At 37.0% G+C, this 23,971-nt stretch overlaps 2 protein-coding genes across 4 annotated transcripts; both read right to left on the minus strand.

Moving 5' to 3' along the window:
- Positions 1–4,771: 4,771 nt before the first annotated feature.
- On the minus strand, positions 4,772–8,511 carry LOC107839860 (phosphoribosylamine--glycine ligase). Its single transcript, XM_016683499.2, has 4 exons — positions 8,022–8,511; positions 7,302–7,675; positions 6,637–7,167; positions 4,772–5,560 (listed from the first exon to the last, which is right to left on the minus strand). Exons 1-4 carry the CDS (start codon positions 8,254–8,256, stop codon positions 5,153–5,155), a joined length of 1,548 nt encoding a protein of 515 aa, XP_016538985.1. The 5' UTR covers positions 8,257–8,511; the 3' UTR covers positions 4,772–5,152.
- A 4,694-nt stretch (positions 8,512–13,205) lies between these two features.
- Positions 13,206–23,347, minus strand: LOC107839861 (shaggy-related protein kinase kappa). Of its 3 annotated transcripts, none has more exons than XM_016683503.2 (13): positions 23,008–23,347; positions 21,031–21,320; positions 20,148–20,240; positions 20,012–20,071; positions 19,557–19,829; positions 19,187–19,261; positions 18,063–18,119; positions 17,835–17,975; positions 17,688–17,738; positions 16,802–16,897; positions 15,200–15,283; positions 15,008–15,110; positions 13,206–13,582 (listed from the first exon to the last, which is right to left on the minus strand). In XM_016683503.2, the coding sequence occupies exons 2-13, from the start codon at positions 21,175–21,177 to the stop codon at positions 13,494–13,496; spliced, it is 1,269 nt and encodes a 422-aa protein (XP_016538989.2). In that variant the 5' UTR covers positions 21,178–21,320; positions 23,008–23,347; the 3' UTR covers positions 13,206–13,493. The 3 variants fall into 3 exon arrangements, with proteins under 3 accessions (XP_016538989.2, XP_016538988.2, XP_016538986.2); XM_016683502.2 differs by having other exon boundaries at positions 21,031–21,273; positions 23,008–23,293; XM_016683500.2 differs by having other exon boundaries at positions 21,031–21,324; positions 23,008–23,282.
- Between the last annotated feature and the right edge of the window lie 624 nt (positions 23,348–23,971).

Genomic DNA, 23,971 nt, shown 5'->3' on the forward strand with positions numbered 1-23,971 from the left:
TCGGCAATCGTTATCAAACTGGGATGGGGGGCTCACCGATGTGGAAAATGTGGATAGAAGTTGTTCATATATTGGCACTGCTTCAGAAATTGGCAAGCGCTATACAAAGAACATGCCAAAATGTAATCATTGTATTGTTAATCAAATTAAACCCATAACTCATCAATAAGAAACAGTTACCAAAGCCTCGTTCGCAAGAATTTCTACAGCAACTTTGCTAGAATTCAAAAAACAATACAAAATTCTCTCATAACAAATACTACAAGAGATTTAAAAATTACTTGTTACTATTAGGCATTTCATTTGGAAGTAAGATTAAGTTGTTTTTAGAAAGCTTCTTTACCTGCTAGTTGTCATCAAGACTTTGACCATATTTAGATTCAAATAATTATATTACTAAATAAAGACTATTTGCCATAACTTCAAGAACTTCCTATCTGCCCAGCTATAGGATAAAGTTTTAAGAAACATGCAATTCTTGACGTTTTGAAACATACTTCGAAGATTGTTGTATCATCATAAATCGATTATATACCACCATTACTCCGTGAGTGCTTAACTTTTTTACAGTCCTTATTCGTCAGAGAGAGCAGTAAAATTTTAGAAATGCATCACCAAGCATACCTCCATATTGGACTGTCATGTAAGAACATTTACTATAAAAGACATACTAACTTTATGATGGTAAAAGCAAACATGCAGATTTAGACATGTTCTTTCACTTATCTCTTTTTATGAGATACAAACACTTTAAATTGAAAATAAGACTTCAAGCATACCTCGTCCAAGTACTTTTGAACAAATTCTGAGGAACCTTATGAAGGCTGCGGTGGTATGATTTGCTACAGCCTTTACATGCATAGTTTTCCCAATGTTTGATAGACCATAGAACAATACACCACATGGAGGATCTATAACAATCTGCTTGTACAGCTCATGACGAGTTAGAGGTAACTCAACACACTTTACAGATTTCCTGCTTTCGTATCTCGCATCCTCAAATATCTTGTTATTAGGAAAAAGCATCAGCTCAAAGACTAAGAAATAAATAAGGTCTGTGAAATGGTGAATAAATTGGAGGAAACGATAACAAAAAGTTATTGAAGGCCTAAAAACTCCCTTCACAAAGCTTGGAAGGTGATCTCTTCAGGACAGTAAACTTCAAGTTATACGAAGTGAAATAATATGATTTCTATATTCAATCGAAAAAAAGGTAGGGAAAAATGATTACTACACAGTTCACACACTGGAAATAAATCATACCCCTTGGGCAATTTATCCCATAGGCTTCAACAATTCTTCCGGGTAAGGAGAGGACATACAAAGCTAAATGGAGGATAATCAACTAGTATCCACCTCTTCATAGCGAAGCATTCCCCCGTGCCAGCAGTGACCTTACCCTTTGCCCTGTTCGACAAGAAAGTGGGCATAAGATTTGAGCCAATTCTTGCTAACTGAGGCGAAATTGGCCCTGGAAGTTGATTGTTTGCAAGATTCAACCACAATAAGTTGCTGCAATTTTCCAACTCAGATGGGATGCCACCGGTCAGTGAATTGTTAGCAAGCATCAACCACAAAAGTGAGGTTAGCTTCCCTAAACTTGGTTTCGCGGCAGTTAACTTATTGGTGGAAAGATGAAGGGCCTGAAGTGTCGGAATATCCCGGTATTTTGAGGGTATACTTCCATTAAACTGGTTGTATGCAAGAATCAGAAACTTCAAGCCTTTCATCTTGGAAAGTTCAACTGGCAATGGACCGGAGAATTGGTTATCGCTCAAGTCCAATCGAGAAAGGTTCCCTAAGTTGGGAATTCCAGGGGTAATTATGCCTCCAGCATAAGAGTTGCTATGCGTCCAATCGAGAAAGGTTCCCTAAGTTGGGAATTCCAGAGGTAATTATGCTTCCAGCATAAGAGTTACCATGTAACATAAGAAACTTTACATGTGTAAATCGCCCGAAAATTTCTTATATTTCTCCTCTAAAGTTGTTTCCCTAAGTTGGGAATTCCAGAGGTAATTATGCTTCCAGCATAAGAGTTACCATGTAACATAAGAAACTTACCATGTGTAAATCGCCCGAAAATTTCTTATATTTCTCCTCTAAAGTTGTTTCTACTAAGATCAAGAAACACCAAGTTGCTTAAACTTAATAGAGCTTCTGGAATGTCCCTTGAAAAATTGTTGCTTCCCAAGTAAAGTGCTTGAAGACTTATAACTGATCCAATTTCCTCAGGAATTGGCTCTGAAAAGTTGTGTGAAGACACATTCAAGTCCTCCAGTACACTTGTTTTTAGATACCGAAAACTCCTTAAGCTTATTAAAACCAACTGACAACTCCCGAGTCAAGTTGTTGTAGCTTAAATCAAGGTACCTTAGCTTCCTGCGCTGATGAAAGGAAAGGTATTTCCAATCTCTCCAATGAAATAATTTGAAAAGAATAATAAAGCAACAAGAATTATAATTAAAATTTGTTTTAACTAGAAGTTTAAGCTTTTCTTTAACAGACATGAAATGCAACCACAAAAATGGAAAATTTGAAGAGAACTTGGAAAGACCATTTAAAGAAAAAAGAAAAAGCAAAAGACGAAAGGTAAAAATAGGAGCATACCTGAATTTGAAACCAATTGCAAGGATGGAGAGAAGTGAGAATTTTCTGAATGAGAAAAAGTGATACAAATGCTCTGTTCAAGCAACGGAGAGAGTGTCCAGAGACTTCTAGGTTTATTATGTGGCAGAGATATTATTATGTGAAATGACATTTCTAACTTTGGTCGTCTTCCACTGGTTCTTCTATATAGTAGAAAAGTATGGAATTTTGTTCACTCAGTTTAACCTTATGATATCGAAATATACAATACAGAATCATATCAAAGGATATTTTGTAAACCCAAAAAGTACAGTTGGTCCAACTAGATCATTAAGTTACAAAATCACACGTGCACATAATGCATTTCAGCTAAACATTCTCATTCAGAAAAGAAAAAAAGAGCACCTAATTATCTAAACATGATAAGGCCTTTGATCCATAAAATCATTACCCAAAGAATGAGGTCCAGAACAAGAAAAAGTATAAACCAACAAAGTATGTGGTAAAAGAGCAGAAATCCACCTAGCCAGTAAATTCTGAGGCTTGATATCACGGTGACAGATGCCAATACAGTTATGAATATAAGCCAGTGACCTGCATATCCGGGCCAAACAGAGGGAAAATGTATAGTGAGAGAGACATTAAATGGCCTCAAATCAATTACTAGACCAGCATTAAAGGTTGAATTTTCTGCAAGTAGTTAATGGTAATTTTCCAACAAAACAATTCAAAATATTTTGAGGCCCTTCTCTTGGTTTCAAGAATACATATGCTTCATCTACGAAAACTGGTAAAGCTAGGCGGACAATCACACGCATAGAAGGAAAGCAATAGTCTAACATTGACCTGTGGGCTGCAAACCTTGAAACATTGACTTATTTTCAACAGACAGTGTGCCAATGAATCTGATGGACTTTTGGCCCATGTTACCGGTAACATTACTCAGAGGTACAAATAATAACTCATACAGGTCAAGATGGCTATAAAACAAGTGAACAACTCACAGGCAAAAACACAAAACTTTCTCTACTCTTCCTTTAACGGGTTTTCTCATTTCCCTCAACATTTTAAACATCTTCGTTTTCCTTTTTCTGCTTATCTCTTGGGGGAATATTTTGTTCTCCCAATAACTGTACATCTTAAAAGTTAATTATAACAAGAACAACTAGACAATAGACTGGTGAAAAAAGATAAAACTTAAGAGCAACTTGATAAACCATCACAAGGAGGAATGGTCTAAAAGTCCAAAGAAAAATTACAGGTTCGTGATATGCACCAAACGTATAGTCATGTACCCAACTTAAGTATTTGAACCATGTGACAATTCAAAGGTGGATTCTCCACCATGAACCTCCACGCACCCACCAAAAATAAATAAGCTAAATATGGTAAAGCTGTCAGCAGGTACTGGACAGTAAACAAGGCAAATAAAGCTCAAAACTACCAAAGCAATATAGCACAAGCAACATCAGGTCAACGTCCACAATGAGAGATGTAACAAATGTTCAGAGACACAAAGGCTACATGATCAAGCTAATGTCTAACTAATAGTTTAGATCCACGGGGAAATGCGACATGCCTGATAGATATAGAGTTTGACGTATATCAATGGCATCCTCTGGTTCATTCTGCTGTATTGTCTCGCAATACAATTGCCGGATTCTGGAACAAATTCAAGGACAAGGTTGAGGTATACTTCCTCCTTGTCTGTTGTTGAGAAGAAAGAGGGTTTAAGAGCAACAATATTAGGATGATCCAACATTTGAACGTAGTTGGACTTACTAGATATTACTAAAAAAATCATGAATTTGTCGCGTTTTCTTCTTGAGTCAGATCGAAACACAATATTAAATCTCATGGAGTGTTTATTGGCCATCGCCATGTCCATGCAGAGGGTGTCCAAGAAAACTAAGCTACAATATAGCACCCTTGGCGTGCAAGAGAATAAGAGACTTGCGTGCCCAAAACATGTTGATCAGCTAAACAATAATTTGGTCTCATCATTTGGCAAGAATTGACAAGAACTTTGAAAATGTAACTTCAAAGGCACACCCCATTAAACAAAGGCGAGAAGAGAACTTGCGGCACTACTCTACTGTATTTTCATATAATGAGCAACAAATTGTATTTGTTGAAGACTTGAAGATACGGATAAGATACAACGTACAAGGGTCATTAAGGGGACTAAGCCAGAAAATACGATAGCATTGTTTGTATCCCTAATCAGAGTATTTCATTTAAAACTGCAACATGAATAAGAAGAAAAGATTTAAGGATACAACAGCTTCTTGTTTTAGATTTATCAACAACTTTCATTGGGCAATATAGAATCACCTTGTTAGAAAGATCTACTGTCAGTTCAGGGCTTTCTATCTATTCTATTCCTGGATCCTTTCCCTACATCTAATATTGCATGGTTCTTCAAAGAGCCATGACATGCTTCAGTGCTCACAAACATCATGTCAAATGAATTCCCTGATATAGTCAAATCCAAGCTGATCACCATATCATGCTTCCAAAATGTTATTACAGCCCCAAGGAAACGGATGATTGTAGGAGCTCAACCTTAAGAATATTGTTTTTGAGGTAATGCTCTCCAGCCAATATCTCGTCTGTAAAAACCTCCAGGCCAACTAATTTGTTCAACAGCTTGATAAGCTCTATCTCGAGCCTCTTCAAGATTCTCTCCTTTTGCTGTGACTCCAAGTACACGTCCCCCAATAGCAATGAAATTTCCATCAGCATCAAAAGCAGTTCCAGCATGGAATACTTTGACCGATGGAGCAACTTGCTCTGCTTCCTCAAGCTTATGAATGATTGTTCCTTTCTGGTAGCTGCCAGGATAGCCTTTACTCGCCATTACAACCACCATGGCTGACCCAGGGGACCAGTCCAAAGACACCCCATCTAGCTTTCCATGACAAGCTGCCAGAAGAATTTCAACTAAATCAGACTCTAACCGGACCATCAACACCTACAAAAAAAAAGCATAAGAAAAGGAGTTTAAAACTACTTTATGGGATAGAGTAATTACACTTAACACAATGAGATCCCACTCCTATTCCCAACATTTTTTATCATGTACCAAGCCAAATCTACAAGAAAGTAACCAGAAAAATTTGCCAGTTATCCCGAAAACACAATGCATAGGTACAAACATATAGGATGAACTAACTTAGTATTGTTGCTTTAACTAAGCAAATATGTAAACCTAACAAAACACAAATACAACAGTAATATCTGAATCGCCTCTCTCACTATAGAGTAATTGATTCCCATCTTAGCATACATTAAAAATGTCACTCACTCTTAGGGATAATAATTACCAAAAAAAGGCTCAACCAAAAGTTCACTTGAACCCCTATTCAACTACTCAAATTGCACTGCCGATGCAACTAAATAGGAACAATGAGGGTCCATAATAAGTAATTCTATAATTTAATATTGTCTTAGAAAAAATATATGGTTTAAGGGAGTATAACAGCCTCCACACTTCGATAAAGATGTGATGAAGGCATGAAGCTGCACTCTAGGAGAGGTGCGCTAATTTGACAATAGTAACTTGTCGTCCAAGATAAGAATGCCAAAAGACTGTGAGTTTGTATAATATATCAGCTATTTTTAAGTTCATAACTTAAACTAAAGCACCCGCTTACTTAGCAATAACACCTTTAACTATCCACCTCCTGAACCAATCAGTTACAAACAAAAATGATCTTGAACCAATTTAACAATATTCTTCACTTGTAGAACACGATGATAACAACTCTCTTACACCCACAAAAAAAAAAAGAGTGCATGTTACTTTGGAATGCATCTAGCATTATATTGCTTCTGAAGGACTAAAGCCTTGTGCATGTAGCAAATATCAAATCATGCAATGAATAGAAAGTAGTATGTTTTACATAACATATTCATCATACAGCAAAGTGAAGAAGCAAAAGGTCCGATGCTTTCTTAAGCGTAACTTGAAACTAGGATGGGTGGCACTAAAACAACTTGCAACAGAAAATAATGTTAGATGGCAACTGGCAAGAAAATCTAACTAACCTGACATTCTGGATCTCCGAAGCGCACATTGTACTCAATTAACTTTGGCAAACCAGATTTCTTCTCGATCATGAGCCCCGCATACAAAACTCCAACAAACTTGCAGCCTTCTTCAGCCATTCCCTTCACAGTAGGGAGAATAATAGACTCCATGACCACTGATTGCAGTTCTTTTGTCAAGACAGGAGCCGGAGAATATGCCCCCATCCCACCAGTATTTGGTCCTGTATCGCCGTCCCCAACTCGTTTGTGATCTTGAGCAGATTCCAGAGGTATGGCATGCTCACCATCTACTAGAGCAAAGAATGATGCTTCCTCTCCTTCCAAATATTCCTCTACAACAACTCGAGAACCAGCAGAACCAAAGACATTGTCTACGAGCATAGAATCCACAGCCTCGTATGCTTGCTCCAATGTCATGGCAACAATCACTCCTTTACCAGCAGCCAATCCATCCGCTTTAACAACAATTGGGGCACCTTCCTGTTTGATGTACTCTTTTGCAGCGGATGGGTCCGTAAATGCTTGATACTGCAGAGATGTTCCACAGTAGATAAAGTCAAGAGCTGTAGTGAACCAAGTAATTAACAAGCCAAGTATCATCACAATACGTCTTATTAAAAGAACCAAGTAAATGTCGATGAAACTGGATAGAGTTTGCAGACCTTTGCAGTTGGAATTCCATATTTATCACATAAGCTCTTCATGAAGTTCTTCGAACCTTCTAAAGCAGCGGCTTCTGAAGACGGGCCAAATGTAGGAATTCCTTCCTCGACAAGCTCATTAGCAAGGCCAGCAACAAGTGGAGCCTCTGGTCCAATCACAACCAGGCCAACTCCCCATTTACGACAGAAAGCAATCACAGCAGAACTATCTAAAACATCAAGGTCTGATATGCAAGTCGCATCCCCTGAGCTAGAAATTCCAGCATTACCAGGTGCACAGAAAATAGCATCACAAGTAGGGGATCGCCTCAGAGCATGACAGAGCGCATGCTCTCTCCCTCCTCCTCCAATTACCAAGACAACCACCCTTTCCTCTATAATAGCAATTAGAAATCAATCAATAACCGACTCTAAGGAACTTCATGAATTATACACTACATCACAGATCAAAATAACAATACTTTATATATAAAAAAAAATCGGCCCTCCGGGATTACACGGCAATTTTAAGTTATTGAATAGCAACTCAAAAAGTGAAAATAAATAATCCATCAAAAGAAGCAGATATTAACATAATTAAGATTGTGAAACTCCCAAGACATTCAGTTGTAAAAATTGAAGGAAAGCAAGTGAAGATAGGTGCTTTATTGGATAGTAACATACCCAATTTTCTCAGTTTTTACTATTCTCAGAAGAAAAAACTGGAGTAGTAGTTCTTACTGGGGTTGGCGGCATTATCCACTGGAACGCTGCTGAAAACGGCTAAAGATTTGTACGTATCAAAACGAGGGCAAGAAGAAGGAGGACGAAGTCGAAGATTGAAACAACCCCAACTGAAATTGGTGGAACCCAAGTTGGAACGAAGTTGTTTGTTTGGGGAGAATAGCTTTGATGAATGATCTTGGGAAATCCTTACAAACTTCACGCCACAAGCAGCGACTGACATACATGCCATTTTCCTTCTCTTCCTTGAACAACAACAGCTATGCAGGAGAAAGAGGGAGCACAAATAATATTTTTTTTTTTTTAGGTTTTAGTAGTACTTTTAACGTAGAGAGACTGGTAGGCGTTTAGGCAATCTGTGCAAAGAACTGAACTTGTTTTAATTATCTACTTCTTATGTTGTAAGTTCGAGTTAGTGTTGTGCACTTTTAAATTAGGGATTAAAGCTTCTGGTTGATTGGTTTGTATTGAGCCCGCAGGTGAAGCCCAATGGATCTAGAACTGCGTATATATAGGCCGGCAGCCACAATTCTTGTTAGCCACGTAGCCTTCTATTTTAAAGAAATTTATGTCATGAATCAATTGTTCCACATTAAAAAAAAAAAATAGAGAAATGCTAATGGACTTATGGGTCAAATGGGTTTTCCATGGGCTCAACAAGGTCACTGGTTCTCAAGCAAAGGCAATTGTTATGAACCAATTATCCCACTTTGAAAAAATAGAGAAATGCTAATGAATTTATGGGGTCAAATGGGTTCTCCTACCTATCAAACTAGTCTTTTGAGTTGGGCTCTCCCGTTTGGTTTATAACAAATTGCATGTTCTTTCTGAAGTCACGTTTATTTTTTATTTTTTCAATTGATTTTTTTTACGTGAATAGTAATTTTCTTTTCAGTGGCCGCAAGTTTTACTCATTTCATATGTATTCAAAAGTTCATAATTATATTTGTTATCTATGTTATATTTGTTATCTATGTCTATAATATAATTTTTTTAAAGCAACATTATGCAACACTACTTCCTCAGATGTAGCGGTATGAACTGCGTACACTTTACCCTCCTCAGACCCCATTTGGTGGGAATACACTGGGTTTGTTGTTGTTGTTGTATTATGCAGCACTACTATCATTATGATTCTTCAATCGGTTACTGTTTTTTTCTTTTTGAAAATTTTTTTTTATGCATTGTTTGTTTGTTACACAACAACAACAACAAACCCAGTGTATTCCCACCAAATGGGGTTTGGGGAGGGTAAGATGTATGCAGTCCATAACGCTACCTTTGAAGAAGTTGAGAGGTTGTTTCCGAAAGACCCCCGGCTTAAAATAAAGAATAGGCGACAAGGAGATGGATAACAAAAAGGCGTAAGGAGTAATAAAAAGTAAATCAGAGCAATACGAAAATACGAGAGATACGGAAACACGAAATAAGCAGATAACAGCTGAGAAAATATGAAAGGGACACCCATGTATAAGTAACACATACTCACCGCCATAGACACCTATAGACACAAACCTAAGGTTACTAACTCGGCTACACAAGATCTCTCCTGGTGGCTTGCTACAACCCACACCCTCCCGCTAGCCTTTTACCCTTATACGTGACCTCCACATCTTCCTATCTAGGGTCATGTCCTCAATAAGCTGCAACTGCTCCATGTCATGCCTGATTATCTCCCTCCAGTATTTATTCGGCGTACCTCTCTCCTCCTGAAGCCATCCAACGCTAGTCTCTCACACCTACGCACTGGGGCATCCGCATCTCTCCTCATCACATGTTCCATCTCAACCTTTCTTCTCACATCTTATCCTCCACCGACGTCACTCTCATCTTCTCCCGAATAATCTCATTTCTAATCTTGTCCCCTTTAGTAAGCCCACACATCATACGCAACATCCTCATTTCCGCCACCCTCACTTTTTAGATGTGGGAGTGTTTGACTGGCCAACACTCCGCGTCATACAACATGGTTGGACGGACTGCCACTTTATGGAATTTGCCTTTAAGCTTAAGGGGCACTTTCTTATCACACAGCACCCCCGAGGCGAGCCTCCACTTCATCCAACCTGCTCCAATACGATTGGTGACATCCTCATCAATCTCACCATTCCCCTAAATCAAAAACTCAAGATACTTAAAACTATCCCTCTTACAAACATTTTGGGAGTCCAACCATACCACCACATCGTCCTCCTGCCTCAAGTCACTAAACTTGCATTACAAATACTCCGTCTTGGACCTACTCAACCTGAACCTCTTCGACTTAAGGGTTTGCCTCCAAACCTCTTGCCTCCAAACCTCCAATTTGTCACTCACGCCCCTCCGCGTCTCATCAATCAACACCACATCATCCGCAAATAGCATACACCAAGGCACCTCACCTTGAATACTCTATGTCAACACGTCCATCACCATTGCAAACAGGAACAGACTAAGAGTTGATCCTTGATGCAACCCTATCTTGACCAAAAAATGGTCTGAGTCTCCTCCCATCATCCTTACTCTGGTCTTTCCTCCACCGCACATGTCCTTAATAACTCCGGTGTACGCCACCGAGATCCCTCTCACCTCCAAACACCTCTACAGAACCTCCCTCGAAACTTTATCATACGTCTTTTCTAGGTCAATGAACACCAAGTGTAAGTCCCTCTTCCTTTCTCTATACTGCTCCACCAATCTCCTCACCAAATGGATTGCCTCTATCGTTGAACGACCAGGCATAAATCCAAACTGGTTCTCCAAAACAGACACAACCCTCCTCAATCTCCGCTCAAACACTCTCTCCCAAATCTTCATAGTGTGACTCAACAGCTTAATACCCTTGTAGTTGGTGCAACTCTGAATGTCACCCTTATCTTTCTAAAGCGGAATCATCGTACTTCATCTTCAAGCCTCAGGCATTCTCGCAGTCTTGAAAATACAGTTAAACAAATCTGTCAACCACCTAAGCCCTGCCCCGCCCACATAGTTCAAAAAATCCACCGAAATCTTGTCTGGCCCTGTCACCCTACCCCTCTGTATCTTACGAATAACCTCTTTGACCTCCTATACCTTAAAATGCCTGCGGTAGCTGAAATCACAGCTCTCTTCCGAATGCTCCAGCTCCCCTAGCTCAATGTCTTTGTCCCCTTTCTCGTTCAAAAGTCTATGAAAGTAGTCCTGCTATCTCTTCTTAATGTGAGCATCCTCCACCAAAACACTACCATCCTCCCCCTTAATGCACTTCGTTTGATCTAGGTCACAATTCTTCCGCTCTCTAACTTTTGCAAGCCTATACAACGTCTTATCCCCTCCTTTCTTCTCAAACCCAACATACAAACGCTCAAACGCTGCTGACTTGGCATCCGTAACTGCCAACTTAGCCTCCTTCCTAGCTACCTTGTACACCTCCCTATTCAGCCACTTCTCTTCTTCATTTTTACTCTTAATCAACTCAACATACGCCCCCTTCTTGATCTCCACTTTCTTTTTTACTTCTTCATTCCACCACCAATCCCCCTCATGCCGACCTGTCCGGTCCCTCGAAACACTCAACACACCTTTAGCAGTCTCTGCGATGCAGCTGGCCGCCCTATCCCACATAGCATCCACGTCTCCCCTGCCCTCCCACGCCCCCATACCCGCCACCTTTTCCCCTATCTCCAGTGCACTTTCTGGTGTCAAACTACCCCACTTAATTCTAGATCGACCCTCCCCGACCCATCTCTTCTTCCTCTTCTTGATAGACAAGTTCATCACTAACAACCTATGCTGGATCGAGAGGTGCTCTACATCATATAGCTTATATTGTTAAAGTTTATGTGGAAACCGCGAAATCATAAACGTAAAGATATTAAAATCAACTATAATATTATTTCCTTCTAAACTCAAAGTCCTAATATTCAGGAACAAATAAGACTCTAAGAGTCTTCACTGCAATTTCTTTCACAAGATGGAAATTTTTTTAAGTAATATCTTACGTGAAATTCTCTAATAAATTTGATCTTTCTTTTTTTTTTTTTTAAAAAAAAAAAGGAGAATTCAAAATTTTAGATTTCTTTATTTGATATTTTGGTATAATTTATTTATTGGTATGAGTAAAATAGACTTATATTTAAAATGAAACAGTACACTAAAAAATAATTTCTCTGCATTCTTACGTATATTCTATATTTACTTACATGATCAATTGTCCATTCTTGTTCATCGTTAATTGAGATTCATAATTGTCTCAACGCCCTTATGAGGTAGTGATGGAAATTATTTCTTTTTCTTTTGTTGCAGTTCGCTTGAAGGTCGAAGGGAGTAAGCCTCACATTTTTGAGGATCACAAAGTAGAGATTAACGTATTCTTTCGCCTTAGAAGTGTAATTTGCAGGTCAATAAAATCATTGTATGACTTAATAAACCCTTGCTTGAAAAATAGAAACTTAGAACCACAAAATAAATAGAGACAATATATTATCTGTAACTTTAAAACTGCCCCGAATCAACAGGTTGTTCACTTCAGTACTTTTGTCAATAATATGCCCATTGCCTTTGATGGTTTCCTGCTTTGATTTTGGTGAAAAGTGTCCAGGCAAAACGAAATTATGGGCTAACTCTTGTCAGTATACACCTAGGAAGAGCCACATGGTCCGTTCTTTTTTTTTTTTTCCTTTCTTTGGATAAGTTATTTTATTGATGAGATTAAAAGAAGATGCCAATAGTACGAAAAAAAAATGAGCAGTACAAAAGTGAATTTGTTAGCTCCATTACAGGGGTTCATATACTAAATATACGGAGCTAACAAAGCCCAACAGATTTAGTTCCTATGACCACCATATCCTAGCTATGACTACAAGCAACAAGTTTGAAGATACCTCAATGTGGATAAGAATAAACTGAACTGAAAATGCCATGAGTGCTGACAACTTCTCATCTCAGAGCAACAAGTTATATATACATCAATGCTCACGGTATAAGACATTTCATGAGAATAGCTCTTGCAAATTGTAAATAAAGAGCCAGTTAGAGAGTGACGACTATCAAAACCAACAGTAACCGAATTTGCTGAAAACAGCTCTTCTGGTCCCAGAGAAATAACATATGCATATATGACCGTGTTCCACTGAATAACACATTCAAGAAATACTGAAGACACATAGCTAGATTTACCCTTTATCAGTCTGAAAATTAAGCTAGTAATGCCCACGAAGCAAATTGGTGCTTAAAAGAAAAACTGAAATAATTATATGAAAGTCCTCAGCTTTTCTTCATCCAAACCTAAATCTCAAGAGTGTTTTCTAACGTATCCAAAACGTGCTTTGACATATATGCACAGTATTTGTAACAGCTATTGGGAAAAAATTACAAAATGCTCTCACATACGTGCAACGGTACGTCTAACAGTGTTGTGAACATGATCTAGAACCACATTTAGCAAGCACATATGGATGATGTGCAAACACTTTTATCACATTGGTACAGTGGCAGAACAAGAAATAGTCACTAGGATCGTAAAGCCATGAACAAATTCTGCCTTCGAGCATGTTCTGGAACAAGGCGCTGGAGAGTTTCAGTAGGAATTCCAGTGAGCTCTACAAAGGTGCATACCACAACAATGAGGATACATACATCAAAGAGCTAGAGAAAAATTTAGGGCTAACAAGTTGAAAAATAGAATATTCAGACATTTTGTAAGATATTGATACAAGTAGCACGTGTTGAATGCTATATGGCCTAATCACTAGTAGCAAATATGAATATGCACTTATCGAGTTGAAACCAACCAGGTACCATTTTGGAGACTGAAGGTATATGAGTAGGGACTAGGGAGTTCCATTTTTCATCTGTTTCTTCACACGTTTTTGCTAAAACTCTAAATATTTTTGTCTTGTGGTCAAATCAAGCATAGACACTGAATAGTTACATGATGGAGCAAATATGAAAATACAACACGGCTATGACATAAAAATAAACACATTTCATATCAGATTTTTTCTTGAAAATGTATACCAATTAGTAATTTTCGTCTATTTAGTATGAAAATGCTATATGTGAAATATCAATAGCAAAATATATCAACAGTGTCATATCACAATACAAAGAACTAATATCATCACATACCATTAGGAGCTTGTCGAAATATTGTGAGGTTCCATTACATTAATCTATCTACAAACAAATCATCTAGTGTTTCTTCTTCTTCTACTCTAGTTTTCCTTTGTTTTGAGATTTTCTGTCTAAACAACTTAGCCTTTCTCTGAGACTATGATATTAACTCAGAACTTCCTTTTCTTCTTTTAGTTTTTTTTTCTGAAATATTTTAAAGTTTAAAGATATTCCACAGGGTAATTCCATCAAGACTCAAAACACTTTATTTATAGGAGTTAGGAGGACTAGCTTATCATTGATAGAAGTTGAGCTATTTTCATTTTTGAATGGTTGGACATGTATGGTAGTTAAACGTATTCCTTAGAAATCTAGGTGAAACATAAGTAGGCAAAGTCATCCCAGGATCAACCTACATGGTAAATACTTGGATCAAAGCAGTAAGAACTAACAAACATGCTGGAGCAGAAACAGTTCAGCCAACCAGCATAACATCTGCCCATGTGGTATCGAGTTGTGTTTTTTTTTGGGGGGGGGGATAAACAAGTTGTGGTTAAACCTCCTCCATAATTAGAGAACATCATCATAATCAATCAACTACATCTCAATACAAATTAGTTAAAAGCTATCTATATAGATCCACTGTAACAATTCAGCCGTATTCAGGTCAAGACGAGCAAAGGCTTTGGCGACCAAAGTCGGAAATGAACTAGCCACTAAAGGTAGCCCCTCTCTCTTATCTTTTTTCTTTCTCTTATCTTTTTTCTTTCTCCTATGCGGTTGAAGTAGAAATCAGGATTATTTAGTTCCACAGCCTCAGTCTGAAGTCAGTCATACCTAATCTAATAAGTCACCCACATATTAAGATTACAAAGTGGCAAATTAGCAGTTTTTGGTGTACGTTACGTTACCTTGGGGCTTGAAGTTGTAAAGTGGGGGAAGAGGACGACCATTGGGAAGACGGGTATTAGGATCCCGCAGTTCATCAAAGAATGGGTGAATACAAGCCTCTAACTGCATAATCAGACAGAAATCAATATGCAACTACAGCCAAACCTCAAGCTAATGAGATTGAATTAATTCAGAATGAATGGTAGACTTACAGCAGTGCATCTCAAATAGGGTGAATACTGGAAAAAACGACAAATCAGGTCAACTGCTTCTGGAGGCAATCGCTTCTGGAAAACCTGCAAGATGCATCGTGACGTACAGTTAGACTTGCATAGAGGAAATAACTCACGAACGGGGAAGTGGACACCGAGAAATGTGAACTCTCTGTATATGACGGAAAACAATCAGGAAAAAGAAGAACAATTCATCAAGATATATGGAATAAAAGATGACAAATGAGAATGTACCAATGGGCTAAATGGAAAGATAATATTGGCAATACCTCACTGGACTAGTTGATAGCATAAGTTTATTGGTGTGTTACATTAAATGCTAGTAAAACTCATCACTCCGCTAGTACTATAACTGGCAATGACATGGTGTACCTTCTGATGCACAAAGGCTCGTCCAGGCTTGGAAGCATCTCAAAAATCCTCGAATAGAAGTAATTATATATGTCGGACAACGAAATCAAGGCTCATTGTAAAACTCTTATAAGAATATTTTTTTTGATAAAGAAAACTCTTCTAAGAATATTTCCATTTTAATCACCAAAAGTAATGAACATCACCAATATAGGCATAGTAATTCGATCTTTTGATCACCCATTCTTCTCTGTATGTCCCCACTTAAATCTCTACTCACATTTTGTTCTGAATATTTGGATCTTACAATGCCTTGCCATCAGACACATGTGAACCAACGGGAAGAATGTTCATGCCTTTCATGGCATTTGACAGACAATGATTTTCAAGTATCAAATTAGGGAGGAGCACCAACAAACCACCACCCTCTAAGAGATTCTGGACCCAAGCGCAATATGTTTCTTTCTTTGGCCAACAAGTTCTAATTTTTAATACAGACTGCTCTCATTCTTAATTCCTGATTTCCAGTGTCCATCTTTCCACACCATGGAAGGGTGAGTAAAAAAGTTACCCAACAGTCCTACCTTTTTCACCAAAGCAGAATTCTCCACTTGCTTTTAGAAATTTCCTGATATCATTTACCATCATAGCCAAGAAGAGAGAGTGCCTCTCTTCGAAGAACTTTATACCACAGCCACTTCCTTAGAGATTGACAGCCCAGATCCAATACAGCAATAAATTGAGGCAAATACAGCCTAAAGGAAAATCAAGTTATCAGATTTAGGCATGACTTTCGCCTATACTTTTTCTTTAATCTATATTGGACCCTTTTTTGCGCGCAAGTACTTTATCGACCTTTGGACTTTTAAGTTGTTAAGCAGAAAGAAGCAACTTCCAAAACTGTCCTTGACCAACTTTAATTGATTAACATCAGTACTTATAATGTCATCCTTCATAACTGATGTCAGGAAAACATGAAGCAAATTAAGTAGCACGTATTTCTGGTTACCTACATCTGACTTTCAGTAGACAGAAGAACAAAACGAAAGCAATGATCATAACCCATTTATCCATCAACGATGGAATAACCAAGAGCGCATAAGCATGATGCAGTAAACACAAATAATCAACAATAATATACCCACAGCACAATCCCACAAATGGGATCTGAATGAATACCAATAATCAAGCTTCATATAATGAATTTCAGCTTTACTTAACACAACATACCTTGTGCCAAGGGTGTGGCTTTATTTGTGGAAATTTAAACTCGGTGTAGTTTGGATTCATGCATTTTATCTCCTCTCTAGTAGGTGTCCCCAAAACCTGCATACAATTTGAAGTGGAAAAGGAAAGTCAACTTATTATTAAGGCAGATGGTCCAAAGCAAATACTGAGAATCCTAAAGCACTAGATATATGGTTAAATCCTGCCTACATAAGTAGGCTGACAAATAACAATCCATCTTTTTCTGTCAACATGGACAGCTACATTAGAGACAAAAGTCCTCATAAAAATTAATCCCCAAGGGTATATACAAAGAGCATTCCAACCCCATCCACTCACCCCAACTCTTTTCCGGAGGAAGCATAAAACAACTCTTTAAAGTGTATAACAGTTGGGCATTTCAAAAGTTAAAAAGTGGATGAGAAACTTCCTTGACTCAAGAAGAGAGAGCTAGTAAGGAACAGAATATATCTTCTTCTTTTAAATTGGTACAAATACAACAAAAGAAATCTACTATTGGACAAAAGCAAATGAGTGCAAGTTGCACAAACTTCAACAATGCAAGATACAATATCTTTGCTTTCTCTGATTTATTGCTCATTGAACTAAGAAAACTGAATACCTTTCGTATACACATTAAATATTAATATCACATTGATAATTTATGTCTATTAATATCACAATGATCATGCTGTGTGAACACTTAAGACATAATGTGTAAACATGCTCTTTTATTTATTAATTTTTTTTGGCTGGATGTCCCCAAAAGGTGACATGCTCTCTTATTTACTGAGAGCAACAAAGGTCCAGCTGAATTGTAAAGGAAAGAAAATCAGGAAAGTGTCTTATGAGCAGATAATATAAACAATAGAGAAGTTTTAAAATTCACCTTTATAATCTCTACTAATTGATCAACCCCACTCTCTCCAGGAAACAATGGCTGTCAAACAGGATTTGTTAGAAGAACTACAACAAAGAATACAACATATGATTAACTGATTAAGAATAGCACAAAAACAATAAGACAGGAACTTACCTGTCCAAGAAGTAACTCAGCCATCACACAACCTGTAGACCAAATATCAATAGCCGTTGTGTATTCGGTGGCACCAAATATGAGTTCAGGGGCACGATAATATCTCGAACAGATATATGACACATTGGGTTCACCTTTCACCTAACCAGTGGTCAAGGAATTAAGTTGGAGAACTGTAGCAAGTGTGTGATTCTTAAATGCGCAGTGGTCTTTGCAAAGAGAAATTACCAAAACTTTTGCACTTCCAAAATCACAAAGCTTCAGCTGATGTGTGTGTGGATTTACCTAAGTATTAAACAGTAATTCAGCTTAGTGAGCAAAAATTATCACGGTGATAATCAGAGAAGACGCTATCAATAGCAGTAACATCACAGGACCCAAAATTAAGCTAACATCATCACATATTTTACAATAAAATTACGCTATCGCACTTCTCTTTCTAAAAGGTGTAAATTTATAGCCTCTTAGATATTTCAACTTAAAAAGATTTGGATTCTTGATCTACTAGATACTAAGTTACTTGGTTACTCTGGAGTCTACTCAGTGGCTTGTCTAACAAATAATAGCAAGTTAAAAGAACCATTCAATGCGCTTTACCACTTCACTCCTAATGATTTTAAGAGTTCCTCCAAAATTGGAGTACTTTACTGGGCGCAACATATCATTATACGCACATCATCGGACCCTAAATAAACAATTTGCAATTATTTATGCAAAATGGTCGGGTGTTCCTCTTCTCAATCCCAACTCCTTTTTGCTATAGAGTTTTAATTTTTCATTAAATAGGACATTCTGTGAGTTTCTATTATATTTTATTGTTTTCTGTGAGATTTTTTTTGATGAAGATAGGGTTTTCTGTGAGATAAAGTATGAAATTTTATTCACTCAGTTTCACCTTATGACATCTAAATATACAATACTTCTTCATATTAAAGTCTGTTATGTAAGCAAAAAAGAACAGTTGGTTCAACAAGATCAAGTTATAAAATCACATGCGCACATAATGCATTTCAGCTCATCATTCTCATTGAGAAAAGAAAAAAGGTGCTTAATTATCCAATCATGATTAGACAGCCTTCACAACAACAACAACAACAACATACCCAGTAAAATCCCACAAGTGAAGTCTGGGGAGGGTTAAGTGTAGACAGACCTTTTTCACTACCTCAAGGAGATAGAGAGGTTGTTTCCGAAAGACCCTCGGCTCAAGTGATGATTACCCAAAATCCAGAAAATTGTTACCCAAAAGAATGAGGTCCAGCACAAGAAAAAGTGGAAACTAAAATGTGTGGAAACTAAAAAGTGTGTATTCAAAAGAGCAGAAATCCAATATCATAAAAGAAACACCTAACCAGTAAATTCTGAGGCTTGATATCACGGTGACAGATGCCAATACAGTTATGAATATAAGCTAGTGCCCTGCATATCTGAGCCAAGCAAAGGAAAAAGGTATAGTAAGAAAGACATTAAATGGCCTCAAATCAATAACTAGTCCAGCATTTTAAGTTTGAATTTTCTGTAAGTAATTAATAGTAATTTTCAAATAAAAAAATTCAAAATATTTTGAGGCCCTTCTCTTGGTTTTTAAGAATACATATGCTTCATCTACGAAAACTAGTAAAGCTAGGTGGACAATCAAAATGATAGAAGGAAAACAATGAAATGACATGATCAAGCTAGTGTCTAACTAATTGTTTAGATCCACCGTAAGATGCAACATGCCTGATAGGTATAGAGTTTAACATATATCAGTGGCATCCTCTGGTTCATTCTGCTGTATTGTCTTGCAATACGATTAACAGATTCCGGAACAAATTCAAGGACAAGGTTGAGGTATACTTCCTCCTTGTCTGTTGTTGAGAAGAAAGAGTGTTTAAGAGCAACTATATTAGGATGATCCAACATTTGCATAATCTGCAGTTCTCTGTTCTTGTAACGCTTATCTTGAAGAACCTTCTTAATTGCCACAATTTCTCCAGTTTCTCTACATTTCGCCTGCGACAATAGCAGATTCATATCACAATAATATAGAATACAACAACAACATTCCCAGTATATTCCCATACACAATAATATAGAACATCGTACAGAAAAAGCAGAAGTAGAAAATCCAGAAATAATATGCATATATACACTTATTGATATAAAGATAACCCAGAAATTATAGCAAGTCTTACTTGGAAAACCACGCCAAAAGAACCAGTTCCGACCACATGTTCCGCTATGTAACTTACATTCTGTGAATCCAAATAAAAGTAGTCATTTGTCATCCCAACCACATGATAAGTAATACTTCTCATAACTAATTAGAACCTGCTTGGGTTGACCATTTCGACCACCAATACTGGTTCTAATAACATGCCCTGTTTCTGCACCCACACCATCAATTATATCTGGCTCACTGTCCTGCATGATTATTGCAGAGAGATAGAAAGAATGATGTTTCCAGATAAATCAACATTATAAGCAAACAAACAAAAAAAGCAAATTTACTTGTTAAATCTAACAATGGAGGAAAGAAAGCAAGTCCCAGAGAGAGAATGCAGCTTGGGGGGAGGAGAGAAAGACAGAAGAGAAACCCAGGATTGTTAGAGAAAACTTCAGTTATTGAATGAATAAGTCATACAGTGATAGTGATAAGACAATTCCTTAGGAATATTGACTTCAGCCCTTAATTATAATTATCATCAAGATTTGTGCATAGTTACCATGTCATAACTAACCATGCTTCTTGGGGCGTCAAACAGAAAATATTATAATATATATTTGTTGATAGGTCCATCAGGTGGAAGATATCTAGGTCTACAAGGATATTTCGACATTAAAATCAAAGTTATAAACTTTCAATTGACTTGTAATGAAGTTCATTTGAATGAATACAATATAGAGGTTGATATGAACCGACTTAAGTAAGAATTTCAATCCTGTCTACCCAAAGAGGTGCAAAGTATTTAAGCCTAAGAATTTAAAGTACATAGGACCAATGCCTCCATCGAAGGACCCTAAAGTGGATGCTGAAGCAGTAGCAATGTCAGGCAGACTATTCCTGAGAAAAACAAATGTCGACGAACTCCAGTAAAAACATGGTATGTTCAACTTAACAGAGAACCTAGTTATTGCTGTGACTAAGACCGCTGGTGGTAAGGTCAACTATGGAACATTAACTACTTGGTGCCGTGAAAATTTAGAAGCTCACCCCGTCATCATCATGGTCCGCCCTGTCTCTCAACCTCATCTCAAACATCTCTCTTCCCAGCCAGTCAACTGAATTAGATGAACTCTTGAATCCATTAGCACTTCTAGAACTGCCTGCTCCTCCGTGGCCAAGACCAGTGGAAGCCATAAATGAACCTTGCAGAAGTCACTGACACTAATCTCTGCACCTCTCTGCATAATTCCTTCTGGTGCAGCCCTCCATCCGATAGATGCTCCTGTCTACCTAGTTTGACGACAAGGTCCTTAACTCAATATAGTTGAAGAGAACTTCTGGCTAAAATTAAGAAAAATGAAGATTGTCGTATGAGTTTAAAAAAGCTCTGCAAATAGGAAGGGAAACAAAGTAATAAAAATACTGATCATTGAGCATCAACCAAGTTGAGAAGACCAGTAAAAGGATAATGTGCGGAGCAGCAATAAATGCCACATTTAGAGCAGTAAATTTATATTCCAGTTTTTATTTGGAGGGGGGGAGTGGGGAGTAGGTTCAGAATGAACCATCAATCAGGGTGCTGAATGAAAGAGTCAAGGAAATTACTTCATTATGTTAGTCTAAAATATAAAGTGCAATACAGTTCTTATGGCCGAATGCCAGGTTCTATAAATTCCAATGTGAATAAGCATACTAAGTTGCAGGCAAAGATTCAAGAGGTTAATATCTAAGAGAAAGGGGAAAATACAGTAAAAATATTTCTGATGAATAACAAATACCTGCCTTGCATAGAAATTCGAAAGACTATGCAAATGTGGAAGTCAAACAACCGCAAAAACACAACTGCTTTTCATTGTATTCTTGAAAGAAATCACATATCAAACAATCACTACGCCTCAACGCCTAACCAACTCATGTTGGATACATGGATCCTCTCATTATTTATTCCATTTAATTCAAGTCCAAGTACTCATAAACTAAACGGATATACTTGGCTGAAAGAGGGGGAGCCTTGGAGTAACTGGTAAAGTTACTGCCATGTGACCAAGAGGTCACAGGTTCAAGCCTTGGAAACGGCCTCTGACAGAAATGCAAGGTAAGGATGCGTACAATACACCCTTGTGGTGGGGCCCTTCCCTGGACACCGCGGTGGTAGCTTTAGTGCACTGGCCTGCCCTTTTTTATATACTCGGCTGAAAGTAAAATAAACAGATCCATATCCAATATGAATAGTCCTTTAATGATCAAATGAGAATTGAATAAAGTATTAGCAGAAGTAACCGCAATTGCCCAATTATGTTTAGCAAAAACAATGCCCTCATAACATCCTTAACCCATCCTAATCAATGTGGAACCTCTCTGACTATTATTCCACAGCTCCCCTGACAAAATGAGCTGCTCAAAATATAAATCTATTTTATTGATATTCCTTAAGAATATGAACACGGATATTTTGTTTTTATAACCGTGGTGTCCGGTACAGCTTGCGCGCACCAGATGCGAACATGAACACAGATTTCAAAATTTCATCTTCACGATAAGCTTTAATTTTTACACCAAGTCAACTTCTTCATACAAACGAATTACAAGCTTTTAAGACATAAAAACGTGAGATTACACAAGATTTTATGCATAATCAAACGAATTACAAGCAAGTAAACGGAAAAAATTAAGACTAAATCCGCGTCTAAACAGTTATCAAACTATCACCTAAGAACGAAAATCCTACTTTGTAAGCTCATAATGTAGATAGCAAAACTAAAACGGACTTCGATGAGCAGAAAGCAGTATCATAATTTTTACACCAAATCAAACTCCTTCACACACACAAACTGATGATAAAAAAAGGTGAAATTACACAAACTTTTCTACAACAACTTTTAAAAACAGAAAGTAACGCAAAAAATAAAAAAAATTATGAATAAATCTAGAATTCGTCGTCCAAACAGTTACCAAAAGGATCGCGTAAGAACGAAAATCACATATTACAAGCTCAAAATATAGATTAATAAAACTACAACTGACCTGGATGAATGCGAAGCAAAATCGGAGCATTTCTTCTTCAACAATTCCAGTAAAACGAAATTTTCAATCAATTTAACACCACAAATGCATATTAATAAATTGTATAAATTCAAAGACGGAACGCAGGCGAATTACTTTCACAATTTATTGAAGAAGAATAAAAATGGAGGTTAGTGTTTTGGTTGTTTGTAAAATGCGAGTAGTGTGAAGAGAGAGAATTAAGTGATAGTTATAGAGAGTGACAGTCTTCTCTGACAAGTGCAAATTAGTAAAGGATCACTCTTCTCTTTTTTTTTTATTTTTTTTTTATTTTTTACTTCAAAGCATATCTCTGATATCAAAGATATTATGCTCTACTTCCACCCCCCACTATAATGCTTCTTCCAATCACCCACCCAATCAATTTATTTTTGCTTTTTATTACCTTTGATTCAATTTATTTGCCTTTTTTATTTTATTTTTAATCGGTTTTAAAAGAATTTTTTTTTCTTCTTGTCGATAATTTTTAAATTTTAAATTTTCACGTAACATATTTTAATATAAGATTAAAAAAAAATTTAATCCATTGTACCCATTTTTTATTTAAGATAATAAGATTTAGAATTATTTTTTTTTACATTCTTAAACTAACAATCAAAAGAAGAAAATCAAATTGAAACCGAAGAAAAGTAGTAACTCCCTTAGATCCAAAATAATAGACTTGGATACATGAATGGAAGAATTCACTTACTCTCCCAAATTAGAACGGTTTCTGATTAAAATACTCTTTATTATACTTTTCTTTTCTTTTGATGTTGACAAAATTATCATTAAATTCATACATTGAACTAAAATAGGAGTTGATCAAGGAGAATATTGAAAAAATAAATATTTTAATAATTAGTTTTTGTCAAGACATTTTTATTGAGCACCTAAGTATAAAGGCGAGAGAGAGAAAAACACTCAGAATCAAACTCATATCTAT

The sequence above is a fragment of the Capsicum annuum genome, chromosome 8 (assembly GCF_002878395.1).
Source record: "Capsicum annuum cultivar UCD-10X-F1 chromosome 8, UCD10Xv1.1, whole genome shotgun sequence".
In the NCBI taxonomy this organism is placed as follows: Eukaryota; Viridiplantae; Streptophyta; class Magnoliopsida; order Solanales; family Solanaceae; genus Capsicum; species Capsicum annuum.

Bases quoted from the DNA above. Each gene is read 5' to 3' on its own strand.
- LOC107839860 (XM_016683499.2), bottom strand. From the start codon at position 8,256: ATGGCATGTATGTCAGTCGCTGCTTGTGGCGTGAAGTTTGTAAGGATT. The intron at 7,676-8,021 runs GTAAGAACTACT...TTGCTATTATAG, and splicing joins GGATAATGCCGCCAACCCCA to AGGAAAGGGTGGTTGTCTTG. The intron at 5,561-6,636 runs GTTAGTTAGATT...TTTTTTTTGTAG, and splicing joins TCGGAGATCCAGAATGTCAG to GTGTTGATGGTCCGGTTAGA.
- LOC107839861 (XM_016683503.2), bottom strand. From the start codon at position 21,177: ATGGCTTCCACTGGTCTTGGCCACGGAGGAGCAGGCAGTTCTAGAAGT. The intron at 20,241-21,030 runs GTGAGCTTCTAA...ATAATCATGCAG, and splicing joins CGGACCATGATGATGACGGG to GACAGTGAGCCAGATATAAT. The intron at 13,583-15,007 runs GTAACGTAACGT...GCACCTTTGTAG, and splicing joins TTACAACTTCAAGCCCCAAG to AGCTCACTGGAATTCCTACT.